General features: G+C 36.6%; 1 protein-coding gene across 1 annotated transcript in view; it reads right to left on the bottom strand.

The window, feature by feature from the left end:
- smtnb (smoothelin b) overlaps positions 1–20,066 on the bottom strand; it is a 78,187-nt gene extending 58,121 nt beyond the window's left edge. The window contains exons 1-5 of the mRNA XM_082171709.1: positions 19,696–20,066; positions 5,776–5,933; positions 5,581–5,659; positions 1,855–1,933; positions 1,677–1,753 (exon numbers count right to left, since the gene is read on the bottom strand). Of these exons, the coding sequence (XP_082027835.1) occupies positions 1,677–1,753; positions 1,855–1,933; positions 5,581–5,659; positions 5,776–5,933; positions 19,696–19,746 (444 nt within the window). The 5' untranslated portion in view covers positions 19,747–20,066. The remainder of the gene's footprint in view (positions 1–1,676; positions 1,754–1,854; positions 1,934–5,580; positions 5,660–5,775; positions 5,934–19,695) is intronic.
- Positions 20,067–21,232: the final 1,166 nt, after the last annotated feature.

The raw sequence follows: 21,232 nt of genomic DNA, 5'->3' as shown, positions 1-21,232 counted from the left end.
TGGAGAGATCTGTGTTGTTAACACATTAAAGTCATTGAAGGACAAAGGTATGTGTGTGTGTGTGTGTGTCATAGGAAGTTGGAATGAAAAGAAAGTGAAAGCAAAAAAAGAAAGACAGGATAGAAGGTTGTTTACATATTCAGTACACCTATTTGCATATTTGAAAAAAAAATTATGTGTGAAGTAATAATGTGTTTTGTAATAATGTAATTATAATTTTTTTTAATGTTGATTATTTTCTCCATATTCTCCATTGTTGCAGCTCCCCTCTTCCCAGTAGGGCTGTGCAATTAATTGAATTTCAATTTCGGCTCCCAACGATCACCAAAATAGTACAATCGAGTAAAAACGATTATTTTGCCATGTTCTGTTTTGCAAGAACACTCTTATTTTGTCTTGTGTTTTGAATGACACGCGCACATCCGCCCCTCCCGAAGCCGTAAACTCTCTGAGCTTGAATGTTTAAACTGATAAGACTTAAAGAAGTGAAAATTATCAACTTTAGTTACGATGCAATGCTGGCCCGATTGTGCAAGTGACAATTCCGTCATGTCCCGACTCCTGAACGCGAGAGGGTAGTTTCAACGCTTGCTTTGTCCAACCCATGCAGAGAGACGGAGAGAGAAAAGACGCGGCGCCGCTGAACACTCACGCTGTTTGTGAAATTGCGTCTTTGCAAAAGTTTTAGATTTGATTTTATTATCTTTGTAGATTAATTTAGGCTACTCATACAATACTTGCTAAAGTGAATCAATGTTTGTGGGGGAATTTCCTGCATTATAAGTGGTAGAGCTGCGGGAAAATTAAAATACTTATTGAAGTATTATCTGTTATGTTATTTATTCTAATAGTTCAAAAAGTACAATAAATGTTCAAATTTCAATTTTTTTAAGAATTTTTGAAAGGTGTCTTTTTAATAAATGCAACACGTTCCCAAAGTCATGTGAAATAATCGTGTTACATAATCGTGATTTCAATACTGACCAAAATAATCGTGATTATGATTTTTTATCCATAATCGAGCAGCCCTACTTCCCAGTCTGTCAGTAATGCTCTGTTTAGTTCCTGTCTCCATGAAGCCCCTCCTTCTGAAAAGCACACTGTGCTCTGATTGGTCGGCTGGAGCAGTGTGTTGTGATTGGTCGAGTGTGTTTGGGAAATGTCCCGCCCCTTACCATAACCTCCAGTTTCAACACACTTCTAACTAACTCAACCAGGCCCCGCCCCTTTATTCTGCATATTAATTATTTAAATGAGGAATATTGTGACATGTTCGTTCCCGGAAGAAACTCAAGTCTACAATGGAGGCGTTTCAGGGATTTCAGAAACAGCAACATTAAAGCAACTAAAGAAAGATAAACATGTAAAAAAGCACAACAGGTCCTCTTTAAACAAACTTATAATAAAGGTGCATTTATCTGAGCTTGAGATGTCAATAAAGAAGTGCACATTTCAATATATGTACTTGGATTTTTTTTAAATATATATAAATAAATCCTAACCCTGACCCTATTTCCCACTATAACTGAATTCATGAACTTTTGAAACGGCCAAAACAATCCCCAGTTGAGCGTCTACAGATTGATCTCTCCTCATTCCACATTAAGCCACAAACTTCAGCCTAGTTATCCCTGAGATTTACTGCTCCTGATATTCACCACGCCACATTTACTCACCTGTAGGTCAAAGCTGCTTTGAGGATTTTGTCGTCGCTCTGTTCTTTGGCCAGCGGTCTGAACCTTCTCTAATGCTCCTATGAGAATGAGAACGGGGGAATGTAAACACACACACACACACACACAGACAAACAGATGTATAGAGATATTTTTCCAGCCCTTTAAGATGCAATCTCACCTCGTATCTCCTCATCTCTCAGCCGGCGAATGGCTGCCCGGATGAGTTTTCTCTCTTCATATACACTGGTGCTTTGCAACTTGAAAGAAAGAAAGAAAGAAAGAAAGAAAATAAAGGGCAAGACACAAAAACGGTAGTTAGGCTGACATGACTGATATTTAGACCCACACAGAATGTGAACCCACAGAATTCCACAGAAAGAAAATCTTGGTATATTTCCACAGAATTCAAACAATTCAATGCAAATGGTCTCATACAGTTTGGATGAAGTGTAGTAATCTCAGCTGTTTAACACATTTACCAAATTTAAATCATTTCTGCATTTATTTATTTTTTACCACAAAGAACAGGGCAGAAAAACGTACATGTGCGACTGGCATTAATGTTGTAATAAGAAAATACTCCATTATTCCATTTGAAAGTCCGGTTTGAGTTTGCCAGTTTTAATAAGGGCTGCCCCCTAATAGTCGACTAGAAGAGGTTTGGTCATCAACATTTTATTAAAGCGACACCAAAGCACTTTTCCTCTCCGGTCCCCCTACAGGTTGGAAGTGGAATTGTCCATTACCGCTGTCGTAAATACTTTAGCCTACCGCAGCCTACTGTCACACACACACGCTCGCTGTTTATCCAGCACCCGCTTTGGAATGAACAATGTCCACAGACAAGGTAGAGCATGTTGCATGATTTTATGAAAGTATGATGTATTGCGACATCAGAAACAAAGAAAAACAAAATAATGACATTATAACGCTTGCCGTAAAGCAAGTCATCTTGCATAGTGCGGTTATAGTAGATATACGGCCGCAAAGCGAATGCAGAAGTGGCGTTCACCATGTTACGACTTGATGAACCACTGAAACGATTTTGGAAACATTATTTCAAGGTACTGAATAATCTTTGGTGTTGCTTTAATCGCAGAAAAAAAAAATCTCCACATAAAGTGGCGAAACATAAAAGTGGCAACACAAAATCCAAACATTCGCCTATCATTCATCGACCTCAACTATGGCTTATCACCTGAAACATGTAAGTAGTAGCAACTTTACAAGTCCGTTCAATCTAATGTTAACCTCGATAAATGTGCGCTATTATTAGGCATATATTCAAGTGTTTGTGTGGAGAGCGCGTGCTAACTGCATGACATACAGGCACCGGTGCGATCGCTTGCATTTAAAATAAATTTTTCGGTCATGCAGATTACAGTAATGCAAACTGTAAAGGGTCTACTTTTATTTCTGTAAACTCACAATAGCAACAAAACATTGTGCTTTTGTAAAATAATGAAAACAGTCAGGATGCGCTTTCTGCCATCTTGGTCTCAGTCACTTTCGAACCGAAACTCAGTGTATACTGGTCTCACAGACATGAGAAATATATCTATAGAAAGCTTGAAATGTCTAAACCAATTCAATTGGAAAATAAATATTCTCAGATTATGTAATCCGTATGAAACGTGCATATAGGCGCGTCCACTAGCTACTGCGGAGATGACGAGTCAGCATCGTGACTTAATCTCTGCAGCCAAAAACACAGAAAACATTATCAACAAATTATTCAAATGTTTAGACAGTCTCCTCCTGTTTTTTCACGACACACTCATAATCATTAGGTTTGCTGGTGCGCTGTGCCAAACGTTATGCGTGCATTTGAGCGCTGATTAGGCCATGTAATATATATATGCTCATTATTATGATTTATGTCTTATTAATAAAAACGTGCGATTAGTCGACTAATCGCTTAAATGAACGACTACTAGTCGACTAGAAAAATCTTTAGTTGAGGGCAGCCCTAGTTTTAATAGACACAGGCGAATCGTTGTTATTTATGAAAGAGATCAAGTGGGTGTTTGAATAGAAAGATCACAATTTTTTAACGATTAATCGTGCAGCTCTAATAGAGACCGGACCTCTTGGAACTTTAATCGAATACCCCTGGTAAATACCATCTTACAGGCCAGCATCTAATTGGGGCATTACTGAAAGTAAGAGTACATTTACATTTCACTGAAAACACCCCATTATAAAGAGAACTGTGTGCAATTTGCACGTGTTCTTTAACAGCGTTCACAGATTCACAGAATTTATACTTTACTCAATTTCCATTAAGAAACAATATACCTTTTATACATAGAACAATAAAACTTTAACCTAAAACTAGGGGTGTGCGATATGACGATTTTTGATCGTGGACGATTAAAATGTCTCCACGATCTGCTTTTGAAGAAATATCGTAGAATCGTGCATTATATCTGTTCTGGCGCCTCTGTCCCAACATACTGAACAACGCGACGTATATTCACATAAAATGTTAACGCAGCGGAACAGGACTGCAGTTCACAAAAGTTCACAATTTGCATGTGCTTTAATGCCTTGTCGGTTAAACATTTAATTCGCGTGCTGATGCGCTGTTCTAACGTGTGCGTTTCTCAGCACGTACATGCGAAGCTCACATGCACTAAAAGCCTGTCCACCAGTGCCTGGATACTGGACTAAGTTATCTTTCGAGTCTTATTGTGCTTATACTGTTAAATACACACAAGGTTTACATAAACAAAGTCGGTTATGTCTAAAGTGAAAGCAAACTTGAGAAAATTGAGAGAAAATCTGCTTGTCAAATGCGTGTATATTAGACGTGTCACACGCGCAGCTCTTAAAGAGACAGTAGGCTAGTAATAGTAAACACGCTGCCGCTTGTCCTTAAAGGGATAGTTCACCCAAAAATAAAAATGATCTCATCATTTACGCACTCTAATGTTGCTCCAAACCTGTTTTAATTTCCATCTAATAGTTTCTAATATTTTTCTAATATTAATATTTTGAAAAAACAGTATAGCTGGTCCCCATTGGCTTCCATAGGAGAAAAATATACTATGGTAGTCACTGGGGTATATCAACTGTTTGGTTACCCACATTCTTCCAAATAACTTTTATTTTCAACAGAAGAAAGAAACTTATTCGAGTTTAAAACAACTTGAGAGAGTAAATTATGATAATTTGAATTTATGATAATTTGAATAAAACAACAAAATGCAAAGAGAAAATCACTCACTGCTCTTGAATGATAACTTTAATAGTAGCTTTAATAAGTATCAATGTATAATTTATACAGTGAAGTCTGTTTTGTTTTATTTTCATATTTGTTCATTTAATTACTTTCTTCAATGCTACTGTTAAATACACCTACTGTAGCTGAAAACATAAAGCACTGTTTAGCCTATTTAATTTGTATATTAAGTTGTGTATGTGTAATGTGTATCTTTGATCTTAATATTTAATAACAAAGAACATAATGACAAATATATTTATCTTCACCCCTGTCTGCCATTTTTATTTTGTTTTTATTTTGTTACCTAAGGCTTTGTTTTTAAAATATGGACATTAGATTGGCTGTAATGCTAAGTCACAAAATAGTAACATAAACCAACATAAAAAGAATCGTGATAAAATCGTTAATCGTGATTTTCCTGAAAAAAATCGTGATATGATATTTTTGCCATATCGCCCACCCCTACCTAAAACAATGGGACTTAATTTGGATTGGGCTCATTGCAGCCTTTTGTTTTACACTAACAAAGAACTTAAAAGTTTTAAACTTAAACTTAAAAGAACATTCCATCCAGGGCAAAAACACTTATCAACCATCTCCAGAAAACCCCAGAATGTTGACAGGAACAACACAAGAGAATCATCAACAAACATTTCATCTCTTTACACATGTCCTTACCAGTCTGGTAAGTTCTTCAATGTCATGTATAGCCTGAATCTTCCCCGATAGCATGTCCAAAGAAGCTGTCAAATCAGGACTGCAAATACAAGCAAACAAGTTCAGATTCAAAATGTAATTCGCAAAACTTTTCATTGGATTTTATACCTAACATATTTTTGCATTTCAGATTATATTAATACAATCTCTTCATACCAGCACTGGTTTTCTTTGTCCTCATGTCTGTCCTGGTGGGCACGTCTGAAGCGCTTACTGGTTAGTGCTGCCTCCATTTCTTCAATCTCACAGCGCCGCAGCTCCCGAATCGCTGTCCGGATCAGACGCCGCTCGTCTATATCGATAGTTTTATCAAGCTGGGGAAACAGAGAGCAAACAAGCTTCAAGTATGTCAAATATTATTTTGGGGAGGCAGTCAGTGGGGTAAGCTGTGCCACTTTTTACTTACATTATCCTCTAAACACAGGGATCCGAGATAAAAACAATTATATTTCAAGATATGCATGCTACAATTTGAATGTTCAAATATATATTGAATACAATTTGAACACTCTTTGAATTAGATTTCACTAATACGAAGACATTTGGAGTAATAATATTAACATAAATGAGCTACGTGTACAAAAAAAAAAACTATTTAATGCATTCTTCTATATCGGTCTTATTTTTGCAGCACATTACTGACATTTTCGTATATCCATTCATATTCAAGCCTGAAAAGGATTAAATAAGAAGAATTTTTTTTTTTTTGAAAGTAATAATTAAAAAAAAAAATTTTTTTAAATAAATAAATAAATAAATACATACACACATTTAATTAATTAATTAATGAATAAATAAATAAATGTATATATATATATATATATATATATATATATATATATATATATATACACACACACACACACACACATTTAATAAATAAATAAATACATTTTATATATATATATATATATATATATATATATATAATTTTATTTTTTTAATTAATTAATTACTAAATAGTTTTATGGTAATTAGTGAACATGCATGATGTATATTTTTAGATAAATTTGTTTTGACAATTTATTTTACTTGCCTTGTATAAACACTTTGCAAAAATGATTAAAAAGAATCACACATTTGTAGTTTGTCCTTTTAACTAATATATATATATTCACATGACAAACATTGTGCAGAGTGGCCTAGGGTGACGCATTTACCCACGACACATCTTACCCCACTCTCTCTAAATACCTAGAATATCAAAATCGACAGCTGGCGGTAGATCCTTTTCCTATTTAGCACCAAAACATTGTCCAGGAAGCAGACATATGAATCTGTCAGTTCAAATCTAGACTAAAAACACATCTCTTTGGCCTAGCATACACATAACACATTATAGACCGTTATAATTCAATGTTAGGCTGCATAGATTAGCTCAGCCGGAACCGGGAACACTTCCACGGGAACAAATCAATCATTCAAAACTAACTTTAGCTGGACAACAACTTTATTCTAGAGATGCTGTAAAGCCAAAACAATCTCTGCTACTGTCATTTCCTATTATCACTGTAATCTATATTGTTAAAAGCGCTATATAAATGAAGGTGACTTGACTAATTGAGGACATGACCTGGAATGTCCAGATAAAGACACAAAAGCAGGTCATCTGCACAGCAGGTGAAGAATAAGGGCTCTGTATTCACTCTAGAGCAACGCCATCCAATCAGTATAATCTGTGAATGCTCTACAACAGAGGCATATTTGCAGAATAAAATGTTGGAAACATGCATGTCTGCTGTTCTCAAATTATTCCAGTGCCAATTGGTAGTTTTCTTCAGTATGTTTCGATTCGGCACATGCACAATAGCTTGTCATGTGCTAGATAATCTATACCCATATTAAGGATGTCACAGGGAGGACATTTCACACCAGTATTACCGCTAACATTAGGTTGGGCATCGTTTCACTTCACTTTTAAGTTCGGTTCGGTAAGGATGCATGTACCATTGCAGCCACTTTGCAGTATTAACAATTTTAAGATTATAAGATTGATTGATCGTTAATTTGAATGAAAATCGATTATTAATATTCCTGTAAACTGACATCTCTTACTGTCTGCGTGTGGTTAGGATGTTACTGTATATCCGGTTAAAACAAAGTCACCAGTAGAGACTAGAGAGCTCATGGAGTGTAAATGGCAATGGTTTATCATCAGTAGGAAACAAGTGTGTCGGGTGGATATGACTTCCTATGTCTTATCAATACGTCCATATTAAACGCCTTCTGTGAAGAATGACAATGCTTTTGCGTGACAAATATTTTGTGAACACTTCATAATTTAAACAAACAGAACCATATTAAAATCAACATTAAATAATCTACTATTAAACGTATGTGGTCATATTAAACATTAAACCACTTTAATTTTAAGTGGTCATAGTCATTAGCTAGAATTTAATAACCTAAAGTAATCTTAATTAAGCAAGAGTAAAAACTTAAAAGCGTAATTCCATACATTTTTCAGTTAATGAAAATGCAAGTTGTTTTCTCTCATTGTGTTCCCTTAGTTTGAAATTACATGAGGGTGTGTATCTGTCAGACTCATTACGCTATTGCATCCATCACAGTTAATTATGTCACAGAGTCTGAAAAATAATCTTGTTTGCATTGATGCCAAAAGTACTGTGACCATAGCACAGAAAGTCCCTGTATTAATCATCTCTGAGCTGTAGTGAATCAAGTCTGATTTTCTCTATTGGAAAATAGGCTGGTGTAGGAAGGTATACCATCGTTCTTGTCTCTCATTTTCATTTCTTTCGATATTTTACCAAGTTGGAAGGAAAGGTGATGATGACGGCATGGAGGAACAGATGCAAAAGCAGCTGTTTGGCAGTTCAGCAGCAGCGCACAAACATTCATGACACTTGCTTTTGGTATTGCTAAAGCATCCGCGCTGCAGAGTTATACCGAGGGTTCCCTGATTATGAGAACAGATGGAAACGCAGAATATCATCCAAGGATGAGCGCATTCACATCTGGTATTAACAGTCCTCTCAGGTGGTCCCATTACAAGTGAACAGTGGCAGCTACAGGTGTAATAGTGATCCAACATGTCTTGGAGATGACCAGCATGATCCAGTCACTCAAAGGTAAACATTTGGCCAAAATGTTCATAAAAAAGAATTGGAAAAAAGATCCAGGTCCAGGCACTCAGTAGGATGCAAAAGTTAAAAAGCCTTTATTGTTTTAGAGTGATAAAGCATTAAAACACCAACGCGTATCGGCCCACTGGCCTTCATCAGGGTGTTGGTGTTTATTTGGCCAAAATGCTTGGATATCACTTATGCCGGGTTCACACTGCACGATATCAGCCCCGATCTGTTTGACGTAGGGTGTCGTGGACGCAAGAATCAATCGTTTCATCTCGTATAGGGGACGACAACCGAGGCGATGTCACGACAGAAAGACTAGCATGTTTAATGTTGTTTCGGTCCTCCACAACGAGTTCAGTGACGAGTTCGGTGACGTTGACCAATAGGAGCGCAGAATCTCTTCTGTACACTGCTTTCAAACATGGCGAAACGAGAGAGAGACGATGGTGTTGGTGCTGCTAGACTGTGGAATCAAATGCGCGCGCATCGCTGGCGCGACCACCACAACGTTGCCCAACATCAAATGGCAAGCGTAATGAAAGCGGAACGAAACTGCGTTATTATTTTGTGCTTCACGGACCGTTTATCAGTTTGGACCATCAATGTCAATGCAGCGCGAGCCGATCTTGATCAAGCGACACTGTTACTACACAGCGCTAAGAGATCCAGTAAAGAAAGCATTTGAATTCGCCACAGAAGTAATAACATCGCCGCGAGATCTAGTGAGAAGCATTCACACTTCTCTGTTTTTAACGGATCAAACAGCGCTGACGTGGAAACCAGGAGAAACATTGTGCCATGAATCAATGAACTAGTTATAGGCTTTAAGTCCACAGATCAGCAACATTCACCATGGCTTTACTGTAGTAACACTCACTGTAACCATGGAAGTTTGGCAGGAATAGTAAAATGCTTTCAAGTACATCACACATCTTTTTCCAGCACTTCAAAACTCAAATATTATCATATTTAAATGTTATTTTTAATGTGATGACCAAAACATTATTCGTTCCTCCTTCAAATATATTACCCCCATTTATAAAACTAACAGTTTCAAGATGTAGGGAAAACTCTTTTTAAACCTATTTAAAATAATTTATGTTTTAATAATGATCTTTTTTTTAAATCAAGGAAATTTATTTGACATTTCTTTCTTTTTGCTGTGACACCACAATTTTGTGAACCGTTACACCCCTACTTATTACAGATGTTGATCTACCTCAAAGTTTGCCTTGATTCTTCTACGTTTACACTTTTACATTGCACACATTTTATTTAAGTTCAAGAGTTTCTTTAACACTTACTTTTTTATCTTAATATAAGACATGGAGAAGATATTTTTGTTTACATTTTATTTTTGACTGCTAAAACTAAAATAATTTGTTGTTTGCCTTAATGTGGATAAATAAAATAAAAAACAGTGGTTTAAATTCAAACTTTTCTGCTTGTCTTAAAAGGTTATAAAAAAAAAAGTCAATAATTATCGATACCGAACGATATGAAACATTATATCGTGATAATGTTTTTAGCTATATCGCACAGCCCTACTCCTGCCGTTATGATGTTTCCTCAAGGGACTACCATGCAGAGTGACAAAAGAAAAATGCTACAAAATGTATTTTGACACCACCATGTGGAAAAGAGTCTATCAATATGAACTGCTTAAGTGTTTCTAAACAGTACAGTTATGAGGCAAGCCTATTAATAATAATTGATAATCCAATAATTTCACAGTTTCACTTCTTTTGGAAAAACTTTGTCCCTGGGAAATGAAGGTAAGACTGATGGAAACTTTCCATTTTTCCATCGATCTTGGTGATGGAAATAGATGCAAAAAGCAGTGAGAGTGAAAGTGACAGAGAGAGAGAGAGAGAGAGAGAGAGAGAGAGAGAGAGAGAGAGAGATGTGAATCAGCAGTTCATTCCAGGCTCAGAGTGAGTATGCCCATATAAGGACACAGGCCTCGTAACTCCGCCTCTGGACTGTGATGCGGGCAAAATGAGAGCGGTGAAGGGCAAAGAAGGAGAGCTAGATAATGAGAGTATGAGTGACACACATTCAGGAAGATGAGCAATGACCTGGAACACTTACTATCTCAATGAGACCCTACATAAACATTTCCATTTCCTAGACGTTACTTCCTTAAAACATTCCAAAGGAAATTCAAGTTCATTTAGGTTATTCAAACAGTCCTGACAGAGTGTTTTAGGTTTCAGGTAGTCATCAAATGTGGGATTATCTTTTCCAATGCAAAATTCAGAAAACATACTTAATGCCCCCTTTTACAATAATAGTTCAGCACTATATGAATGACCACACACGCAAGTTTTGTTAACATTTGTGGTACATTTGAGGTGAAAAAAAAGCTTTTCAAAGCACATTTGCAGAACAGAAGGGCTGTTTCCATGTAAAACCCTCAACCAAAACAAGTCCTCTTGAAACTTTATTTATAAACAGTTTGGATCACTTGACCTACAATAGGGTTGAACAAAATAACTTCTTTTTTTTTTTTTACTGACCAGTAGTTTAAAACTTTGATAAGTCGACTATATAGGTGACTAATCATAAGTATCTATTTAAAACTGATCTGATTGGTGGATTTAGGGTCATTTTCAGGGTCAGAGATCAAAGAACACAAAATCACATTTACAAAGTACTAGCTAGGCGTCAGCAATGAGAAACGGCTGGCCACCGATTTTATGCCATAATAAATACTGGATCAAATAAACAAAGATTTGCTACTGAAAAATAACAACTACAAGAAGGGTTAGATAATATATGGTGAATGGATACGTTGTTATATCTATGGATACATTGTCTATATATTATTACAAAAAGAATAAAACGATTACGTAAGCAATTCCAAAGACAAAAACAATGTTTCTGTGGAGTTTTATTTTCTTTGTAGCTAAAATTGCAGAGTTCACTAGCACTGATGTTAAAGACTCAAAAATAACAGAAGTTTGGGGTGGGACTACCTGTTACCCTGAACAATGGAAGACCGGGCACAGTGCGCTAGGAAGGTTTGGGAAACTACCAGCCATCATAAAATCATAGAAAATCATATCCTGACTTTCCTGGCCGATACTTCCCATTCTGTTCCCGCAATCTTATTCCAACTTCCTGCATGATCTCATCCAGCACCTGAGCAGTCACAGGCAGCAGATGTCAAGTCACATGACAACATCAATCATATAAACACATGCTAAACCCGATGCTCAGCCCGATGCTCTGCTATCCTCCACAGTCAGGATCCTCTCTGATCAGAGTGTTCTTTCCAGAGGACTTTCTGTTCAGCCAAAGCCATTTGATTTTAATAAGTGACAGTGACCGATGGCAAGGTGACGTGGGTTTTTCCCTACGGCAAAGTTTAAAGGGTTAGTTCACTCAAAAATGAAAACTCTGTCATCAATTACTCATCCTTATGTGGTTCTTCATTTAAAACCTATAAGACTTTTGTTCAACTTTAAAATAAATTTAATAAAACCTGAGATTTATGTCCCTATTGAAAGTATACCAAACCAAAACTCTGGCACTTCAAAAAGTTCATAAAAGAGACAATAAATCTCATTCATGAGTATTGAGTGGTTTCATCCAATTCTTCTGAAGAGACATGATCGCTTTATATGATGAACAGATAAACAGTGTTCAACACACAATCCACAGAGCACATAAAATATGTCCCCCTGTGGTGAAAATCAAGCTTTAAATGTTGTTTATATGTCTATGTGGTGTTTTTAATACGCTTTAAGACAAACCATGTGTAAATTCATAAGTCGACAGCATTGCTGAGTATTTCCTCCTTAAAACTGCAGTGAACCAAAGACAGTCTCAAAAACACGCTTTGAAATCGCTGGTGTTTCTGACGTCACAAACTACCTTGTAGCCAATCAGATCAACGTGTGATCGTCAACCAGTGGATCTCTGAGCTGAGGGAGTGAGTGGAGGCGGGGCTCATTTGCATATTCATAGAACCACGTATACTAAATGAGGCAAGGGTGTCGAGTTACATTCAAGATATTTTAAGGCATAAAGACAAAATTTACAAGGAAAAAACTTTTAAATGTGTCATTTCGGTGATCAAAGATGAGTTTTAAGGGATAAACATAATTGACAACAGGTGGCTTTAAACATAAGCTCAGCCAGTGTTGGGGAAGTTACTTTTAAAAAGTAGTGTTTGCTCGTTACTCGTTACTTTTTAAAAAAGTAATCCGTTACTTTACTTAGTTACCCCGTTTGGAAAGTAACTTTTTACGTTACTCGTTACTTTTACGTTACTTTTATGTTGCTTGACTTTGGGCAGAACCCAATATCTGTTCCTAAATATGTAGACAAAGTTATACAATGGAGGACATAGGCTAACAGGTAATTATTTTGTGCTCTTTATTATAAAAAATAGTATCAATTTCAAAAGAAAAAAAGTCCTTCTCATTGGCGCTGCTGTGTGCGGCAACTTTTATTCTCAGCCGGCTCTGCATCATGGGGTAGAGTGCGACACTCCGCGATGAGCCGTGTGCTCGCGCCACTTCTCTCCGCTCCGCTTCCCCTATCCACCGAACTTTAAATTTCGGCAACAGCCAATAAAGCTTCCCTGCTCTCTAACACCGGTGCGAATCGCGTCTTGATAACATAGGACAAAATGATATAGAAGACATAAGCTTAGTTTTCAGACATACGACTCACTCTATCAAGGGAGTAGGAGAAAAAAAAGAGATTTTGAGAGAAATTTTTTTTTTGTTGTTTAAAAGTACACATATTCAAGCTTTCTATATATTTCTCAGGTCTGTGAGACAAGTAGCTTATGAGTTTCGGTTAATTTACAGTATGGAGAGGAGCTCCAGTTCACGCGCTGGTGCCGTCATGATTATTTTGCATGCCATATTTACTTATTTATTAAAATCAGGCAATTAATTGGTTGGTAAAACATTGATTAAAATTAAGATACAATTAATACAAAACGAAATTCGTTTTAAAGAAAGTCTTTCTACAAAAACAAACTTAATAAAGTGGTCTAAATCATGTCTGCCCACTCCATTTATCTCCCGATATATTGCACAAAATTATGATCTTACTCATGCTTTTCACTTTTCATATAATCAACATAGATTAAATTATTTATTTATTTATTTTATTTAAACATAAATATGAAACTAAATAGTTTTCTTTAATTTACTTCTTATTTAATTCAGCCAACTGGTTGATAAAACATTGATTAAAATTAAGATACAATTAATACAAAACGAAATTCACTTTAAATACAGGTTTTCTACAAAAACAAACTTAATAAAGTGGTCAAAATCATGTCTCCACACTCCATTTGTCTCCCGATATATTGCGCAATTTTTTTTATTTAATTTAATTTAAACATAAATATGAAACTAAATCGTTTTCTTCAGTTCTCAACAGTTCTCTTCTCTCAAGCGCGCAGCTGAGGCAGTGTCGCTGTCAAATATATCCATGGGAAAAGTAACGTTGCGCCGAATTGAAAAAGGAACTACGTTTCGTTACCAAATTTTTTGTAGTAACGCGTTACACTACTTTTTACCCAAAAAAGTAGTTACGTTACTGTAACGCGTTACTTTGTAACGCGTTACACACAACACTGAGCTCAGCCAAACTTTTTTAAGCATCAGAGTTTTGGTTGTGTGGACTTTTAAACGACACGATGGTGAATAAATTAATAGAATTTAAAAATAATTGTGTGAACAAACCCTGTTAATTTACACTATGTTGGTCTACATCAATTTATAGCCAAAGAAAATGTGTGCCAACTGTGACATCAGGGCATCCACTACTACGGCTAACAAATATTCTTGGCGACCTCCAGCGATGAGATCATTGTCAGTCTGCACAGGGCATGACTTACACATAACAATGACAGAAATATAGCCTAGGCCTATATTTAGACTTTACTAATCTGATGGACTCCTACATTTCTGCATTATGGAGATTGATGTTAATTTTACTGCTTTGAAAAAAAAAAAAAGCAAATGTAAAGGTCACTGAAAAAAAAGAAAGAAAAAAGATTGACACTACAGTTTATCGGACTTGAATGACAATTCCGTTCAACCTCCAAGATTATCTAAACAAACATAAACCGTTTATATAATCCTCTGGGATGTTATCAGCAGGAAATGCCTTCATCCGAGTTTAAGAGAACAACTATCAAGGCAAATAAACACATCTAATGAAAAACTAATTGAAACTTCACAATCTTGAACAAAATGCTCCTTTTATTTCGTGTTTATACTGTACACAAATTGTGCACGTGTTTCTCTAACAACTAAAAATAACCCCTATAGTCAACAAGTTAGTTGGAGAAACCTCAACATTTTCCACTACTCATGAGGGTCTGTGACACTTCTGACCTCTGAGGAATCGTGTCTCGGTGACATCCAAACATTCTGAAGAGAGGAGAGTGGAAAATATTTGAAGGGGGAGATTTGGGGGATAGTGTTGAGTTATCTGAAGGACAATAGAAGCAATCTAGTTTCTATAGCCCTATTCGGACGGGACTAGTTTAACATGGAGAGGTGGGGTACAGTAATAATTACCAGAGCTTCTCTGTGATTTTAGTCCCGTCCGAATGTGCATCTCAGTGATCATTACGGATAATGTCAGTAAAAATTATGGCTGGGTATTGACCCAAATTATACAAAATAATATGGTGCATATATTTAGCAAAATGCTCCTCTCTAGAGTTAATTTTTCTAGCTGTTTCTTCGAGTTTATGGTCACTGGATATGGTTTTTCTGAGGTAAATGTGACTTACATGACATTGTTTACAAGCTGTCATCTTTATGCATCGCTTTCTGCCAGGACTTTTACGTGCTTTTCCCAAACCACTGAAGTGACGTCGACGTCCGGATTAGCGGTAGCATTAGCCGTCAGGCAAGTGTTATTTAAATAAACTCCTGATGTACTTACTAACTTTCCAATGCCTCGTTTTATGAGTACAGAACCTATTTGTACTACTGTAGAAGTTTGGTACCATTCTGGGCATTATTAGTGGGGTAATGTACGAGATACAACCTTGGATCCATTAGCGCCTGCACTAAGCCATCCGGCTGATCTCTCTAAATAAGCTCTAACTTTAATAATAATTTTCAACCAAGGGGAAAAAGGCTTCTGGAGGTGGTTTTGGCTCGAGGTCATGGTGCAAAGGACCCTAGGTTGATTTTACACCGAACCATCCCTTTAAGAGGAGCGGTGAGTGGTTTAACATTCAACATACACGTCCTATTTACATTCCACCAACTTAAAGGGATAGTTCACCCAAAAATGGAAATTCTGTCATGTGATCACCCTCAAATTGTCCCAAACCTGTATAAGTTTCTTTCTTCCAAACATGGGTAACCAAACAGTTGAGGGTCCCCACTGACTTCCAAAAAAATGTAATGGAAGTCAATGGGGACCATCAACTGTTTGGTTACCCATGTTTGGAAGAAAGAAACTTATACAGGTTTGGGACAATTTGAGGGTGATCACATGACAGAATTTCCATTTTTGGGTGAACTATCCCTTTAAAACAGACTGACTGTTTACATTAATAACACAGTTAAGTGCACTTGGTCAAAATGCCCATTTTACTATTCACAAGAGATAGGCTATTCATATAGCATTTGTTCCCATACACTTACACGTCCTGTCAATCAGACAGCCCTAGAGCTCTATTGAATTAAATTATTGACTTGATACCAAACTACTTGCATTGACATCCCTATTTTACAAAGTTCCTATCAGGTCAAGGCTGGTCATTTTTGGATATTTGGCATATATGCACTAAAAGCTGGAGGAGCCTAGGTTGACCTTGTAGACCATTTTGTTCCAGCTGGCAGCCCAGTGAGCCCACCAAGATGAATAAGCTTGAGACCTAACAACAACCATAACAAACCATGCACCACCTAGTGGTAGTTAACTAGCCTAACCACCTCATGCTGGCATGACCTCATTTTTTTAACATAAATACCCATAGAGAAATAAGAGTGGGAAAAAACGGATAGTATTTATTTTTCCCTATTGCTCTGAATGCAGGTTTTGTGCTTTGTGTTACTGTTACGAGTCCAAAACACTCAGTGCATTGACGGTTTAACCCATGCCTTACAATTTAGCTTTATGAAGCTCGTGACTCGAATCACAGAATTGATTATTCAGTTATTTAGGAATTCGTGATCTTCGGGAATTTTTTTATTAGGAACAATCCTGAAAAGTTGTCACATTGTAAGTAATGTAACGATTTTGTTGTTGTTGTTGTAGTAATAGACACACATCCAAGGCAATTTGGTGTGTGAAACACCTGAAGCACTTTTCAAAGTACTAATTAACAAACCTCTCATATAGATTTTAATCTGCATTCAAATTAAAATTGCTTGAATGTGCAGTGGCATGTTTAGTTAACCTCTTTCTTATATTCTTGAGTCCCTTTTTGATCTACATTACCAATTTGTAGACAAAATTTTGACAGATTGCATCATGTAAATGTCTCTCTAGTGTCGGATATTGGCATAGGCAGGCAGTTGTCTAACGTTGCTCTCACATTCCCATTCCCATCTTTTCACACAACTGCTCTCCGTTCGACCCACTACTTTCATGGGAAATGATTTGTTCCCTTCCAAGAACCTCACATCTCGCCTAGGGCACCATGTTAGTCAGGACCGCCACTGAACTGACTCAACAGAAACCAGTCAGATCATGTCATTTTTTTCAAGACTCAAGTAAAACTGTACTTCGTCGGTGTTGCTGTGGTTGCTGTTCACTTGGAACAGATTCAACAGATTTCATTATTTGCTTAGGGGTAAAAAGAATTTGAGAAATATGCAAGCTGTGGCATACTATTAGCAAACATCTCGAGTCGACGACACCCACACAACTGTGAGTGACGTTTACATGAACATGGATTCATTCAGTTTCCTCTAAATAACAAAATAAACAACAAAAATGACATCACTGAAAACAGCAGTTAAGAAAGCATCTGTTCATAGTGACATGGATATGTTTGCACAAGCTCAGCAATTCAGCTCTCCAGTCACATCACATTTATTTATATGCCACTTTATACAATAGATTTAGTTTAAAGCAAGCAGCTATACAGATTTAAGCATGAAGAAACAGTGTCAGTGTCTCTTTCAATTAGAATTACATCTTCATTTTCTAATATAAAGCAGCTATTTTTTTATAAATTTTTTCCAGTATTTTCACTTTTTCACTCGCGTCCGAACTCGACAAACTGAACAGAAGAAATTAACCGGAGAAGATTTCCATGTCAAAGAAGGCGGAGCCTCAGAGCCACGCCCACCTATTACATCATCGCCACAGACCAACGCTTAAAGTATATAAGGGTCTTAACATAAATAGTGCAATTTTGTATGTGTTTAGCTGACTCTTATTCATCCCAAACATTTAGGACTTTATCCTGACATCCATCCACCTGGATGCATGATTGACGTTTGTTTACTATCTCCTGCTACTTCACACTTCATATGTTTGTTTGGTTCTTTTTCGTCAGTCTCATATTGCACACACTGACTCAAGCTGTGTTATGTGCGACTAGCCTACTTGTTGGACATTTCATTTTTCCACTCATACTCTGTTTAGACTGTCTGGTGGATCACACACGTGCTGATCTGTGCCATCACTCTCAGACTGCGCTGCTGACTCATGCTCTGTTGTTATGTTCTGTCTGTAGTATATAAATTGTGTACATTCAGTACAGGGTTAGTTCACCAAAAAATTTTTATTCTGTCATCAATTACTCATCCTCATGTCTGTCCAAACCCGTAAGACTCGTTCATCTTCTGAACACAAATGAAGATCTTTTTAATTTCTGTCCCTCCATTGACAGCTACGCAACTACCACTTTGACGCTTCAAAAAGATCATAAAACTATATGAATCGAGTGGTTGAGTCCAAATTTTCTGAAGAGACACGATCACTTTATATGATGAACAGATTGAATATAGGCTTTTATTCACACATAAACATTCTTCAACTATGAGGTTTGTTCTCGCGCGTCAAGCAAGTTCGGTTGAGCTTCTGTTAATGTTCGCTGATCTATGTTTATATGTGAATAAAAGCCTAAATTCAATCTGTTCATCATATAAATCGAGTCTCTTTAGAAGACATGGACTAAACCGCTTAATTCATATGGATTCGTTTTACGATCTCTTTATGAAAGTTTTGAAGCGTCAAAGTGTAGTTGCGTAGCTGTCAATGGAGGGACAGAAAGCTCTCAGACTTCATCAAAAACATCTTCATTTGTGTTCTGAAGATGAACGAAAGTCTTGAGGAGGGCGAGTAAATGATGACAGTTTTCATTTTTGATTGAACTAACCACAATCATCTCTATGACATGAATGGTCATAAAGTGGCCATTTACTATAACAGCTTTTTTCTCTACACTGATGTGTCACATCTCATGCTGTTCCTCTTTATTTCAGAATGTACCTTTTATTTATTTATTTGTTAGAATCATGTCATGTCTGCCAACTAGAAATGCTTTTACATAAAACCTGCCTGATACCGAAATCATTTGGTATTTCTAGATATTATAAATCTGCTTTTTTACTGATCTGTTTTTCACTATAAATCTCCCCAGTAAATTCAAGTTTTTAATAATAATAATCAAATAAAAACAGAGAAGATGTACAAACGTTTATGAAATTTTAGATTTTGGAATAGAAAATAAATAAATAAATATTATTGGCAACAGCATAATCATCATCATCGTTGTTATTGTTAAGGTTTAACTATAAGAACATTTTCAAATGGACCTCGTTAATTTTTAACCACTTTACAACATGGCACGTGCTAGAGTTCGCATATTGTTTACACGAGCAGTTTTATCATACGGATGTGAACACTAGATAAAGCAACTGCCATTGTGTTTAGCATTATTATTAAAGAATCCGGTCCAAAACCAAAGTGACGTTAAAGCTAATCTGTAATACCTAAAGAAAAGTGACATTTGTGGAGCTGAACTCACCAGACTGCGGAGCGAGGACTCATCCATGCTGGAGTATCTCTTCTCTGACATCTTCTCCGACGTTTTATTATCGCTTTGAATGGCTAGTTCATTCGGTACGAGTGCAAAATAAACTTGTTAAATAAACCGTCATATACACATAATAGAAAGGCTCACTATGAATACATTAAAAAAAAGAGTATGTCTCGGTTCGGATGCTTTGTGAGAGGCTCTCTAAAATAACCCGAACCTGTAGTCTGTGCTACAGCCTACAGAAAAAAGCCTAAAAATGATAAAATATCCTCGCTATTTAACGGCAGCCGTTTGTTTCCATACAAACTCCAACCGTTTCACGGTTCACAGACAGACTGAAGTCAGTCAGACTATGCCTTCGGAGTCACAAGCGGTGAGTGATTTGAGTTGAAGCCCCGCCCCTCACACACCACCAGCCAATAACAGGCCGGCAAATTCAAAACCTCACACGCTCAAATGAGAATGTTACTCTGTGATTGGTGTAACAAATTATTACATTGTTTGTTTGTTTGTTGTTTCTTTCGGTAGGTGTATAATGTATCACTCACTGCGATCTGGCAACTATGAAGACTATGTCATTCTTTCTTTTTCTCATTTCACTTAATTTCCTCCACGCCCTGTCTGCTGACTAAACGACTTGTGCAATGAAGCCAGAAGCCACTCACATGGCCTGCAGCAAGATAGATAGATAGGTAACTACAAGAAACAATTAGAAACATTATCAAAATAGTATGAAGAATATAGGTCAACATATCATTAGTTCATTAAAGCCCAGTGGCCGGTTGCATAAACTGTTTTAGACTGGTCTTACAAGTTTGTTGTCTAAAGACATTTCATCATTTTCCAAGTCACATAAAAGGTGGATTGGTCTCATTTGAATCTGAAAAGATAGACTGGGTCAGACGAGTTCTTAAAGTGATAGCTCACCCAAAAAAATAATAATTTGTTACAGGAGAACAGGTCAAGAAATTGTGGTTGTCACCTGGTGGCTATTTTTGATGTAGTGCCTAAACAAATGGTGCGTTCAAGTCATCTCGTAAAGATCGTATTTACGAGTTGAACGCACATGAACGCCACCACAATGGCGGGATTATCTTTAAGCCCCGATCTTTGGGTGCGTTTCAGTGAGAAACATGGCGGAATACCACAATACCGAAAGGTATTTAGCAGTGATATTGTCAGGTTTTTCTATTTACAGGGCATTAAGCTATAATTGCCTGCACAGAATTTGGTGGCATTATAATATAACAATGTAATATGTAATGATAAAGCTTCATACAGTAATAAAAAACATAAAAAAGCAAAGCACACTTGTGCACATTTCTTTGTCCTTAATTTTTTAGAACTAGAGTTTAAGAACCTTGCAGTATTTTTGTGTAATTTATTAAGAGAAAGTACACCGCCATCTTGCTCCTACGAAAGTGACTTGAACACATTCCTACCTCGTAAGTACGAACTTCCCAGGAGGACTTGAACGCACCAAAAATTTCATAGGAACTTCAATTATTGTGATATAAACTTCAAA

This window comes from Leuciscus leuciscus, assembly GCF_965113295.1.
Source record: "Leuciscus leuciscus genome assembly, chromosome: 5".
In the NCBI taxonomy this organism is placed as follows: domain Eukaryota; kingdom Metazoa; phylum Chordata; class Actinopteri; order Cypriniformes; family Leuciscidae; genus Leuciscus; species Leuciscus leuciscus.
This window is presented reverse-complemented; position numbering and strand designations above follow the sequence as displayed.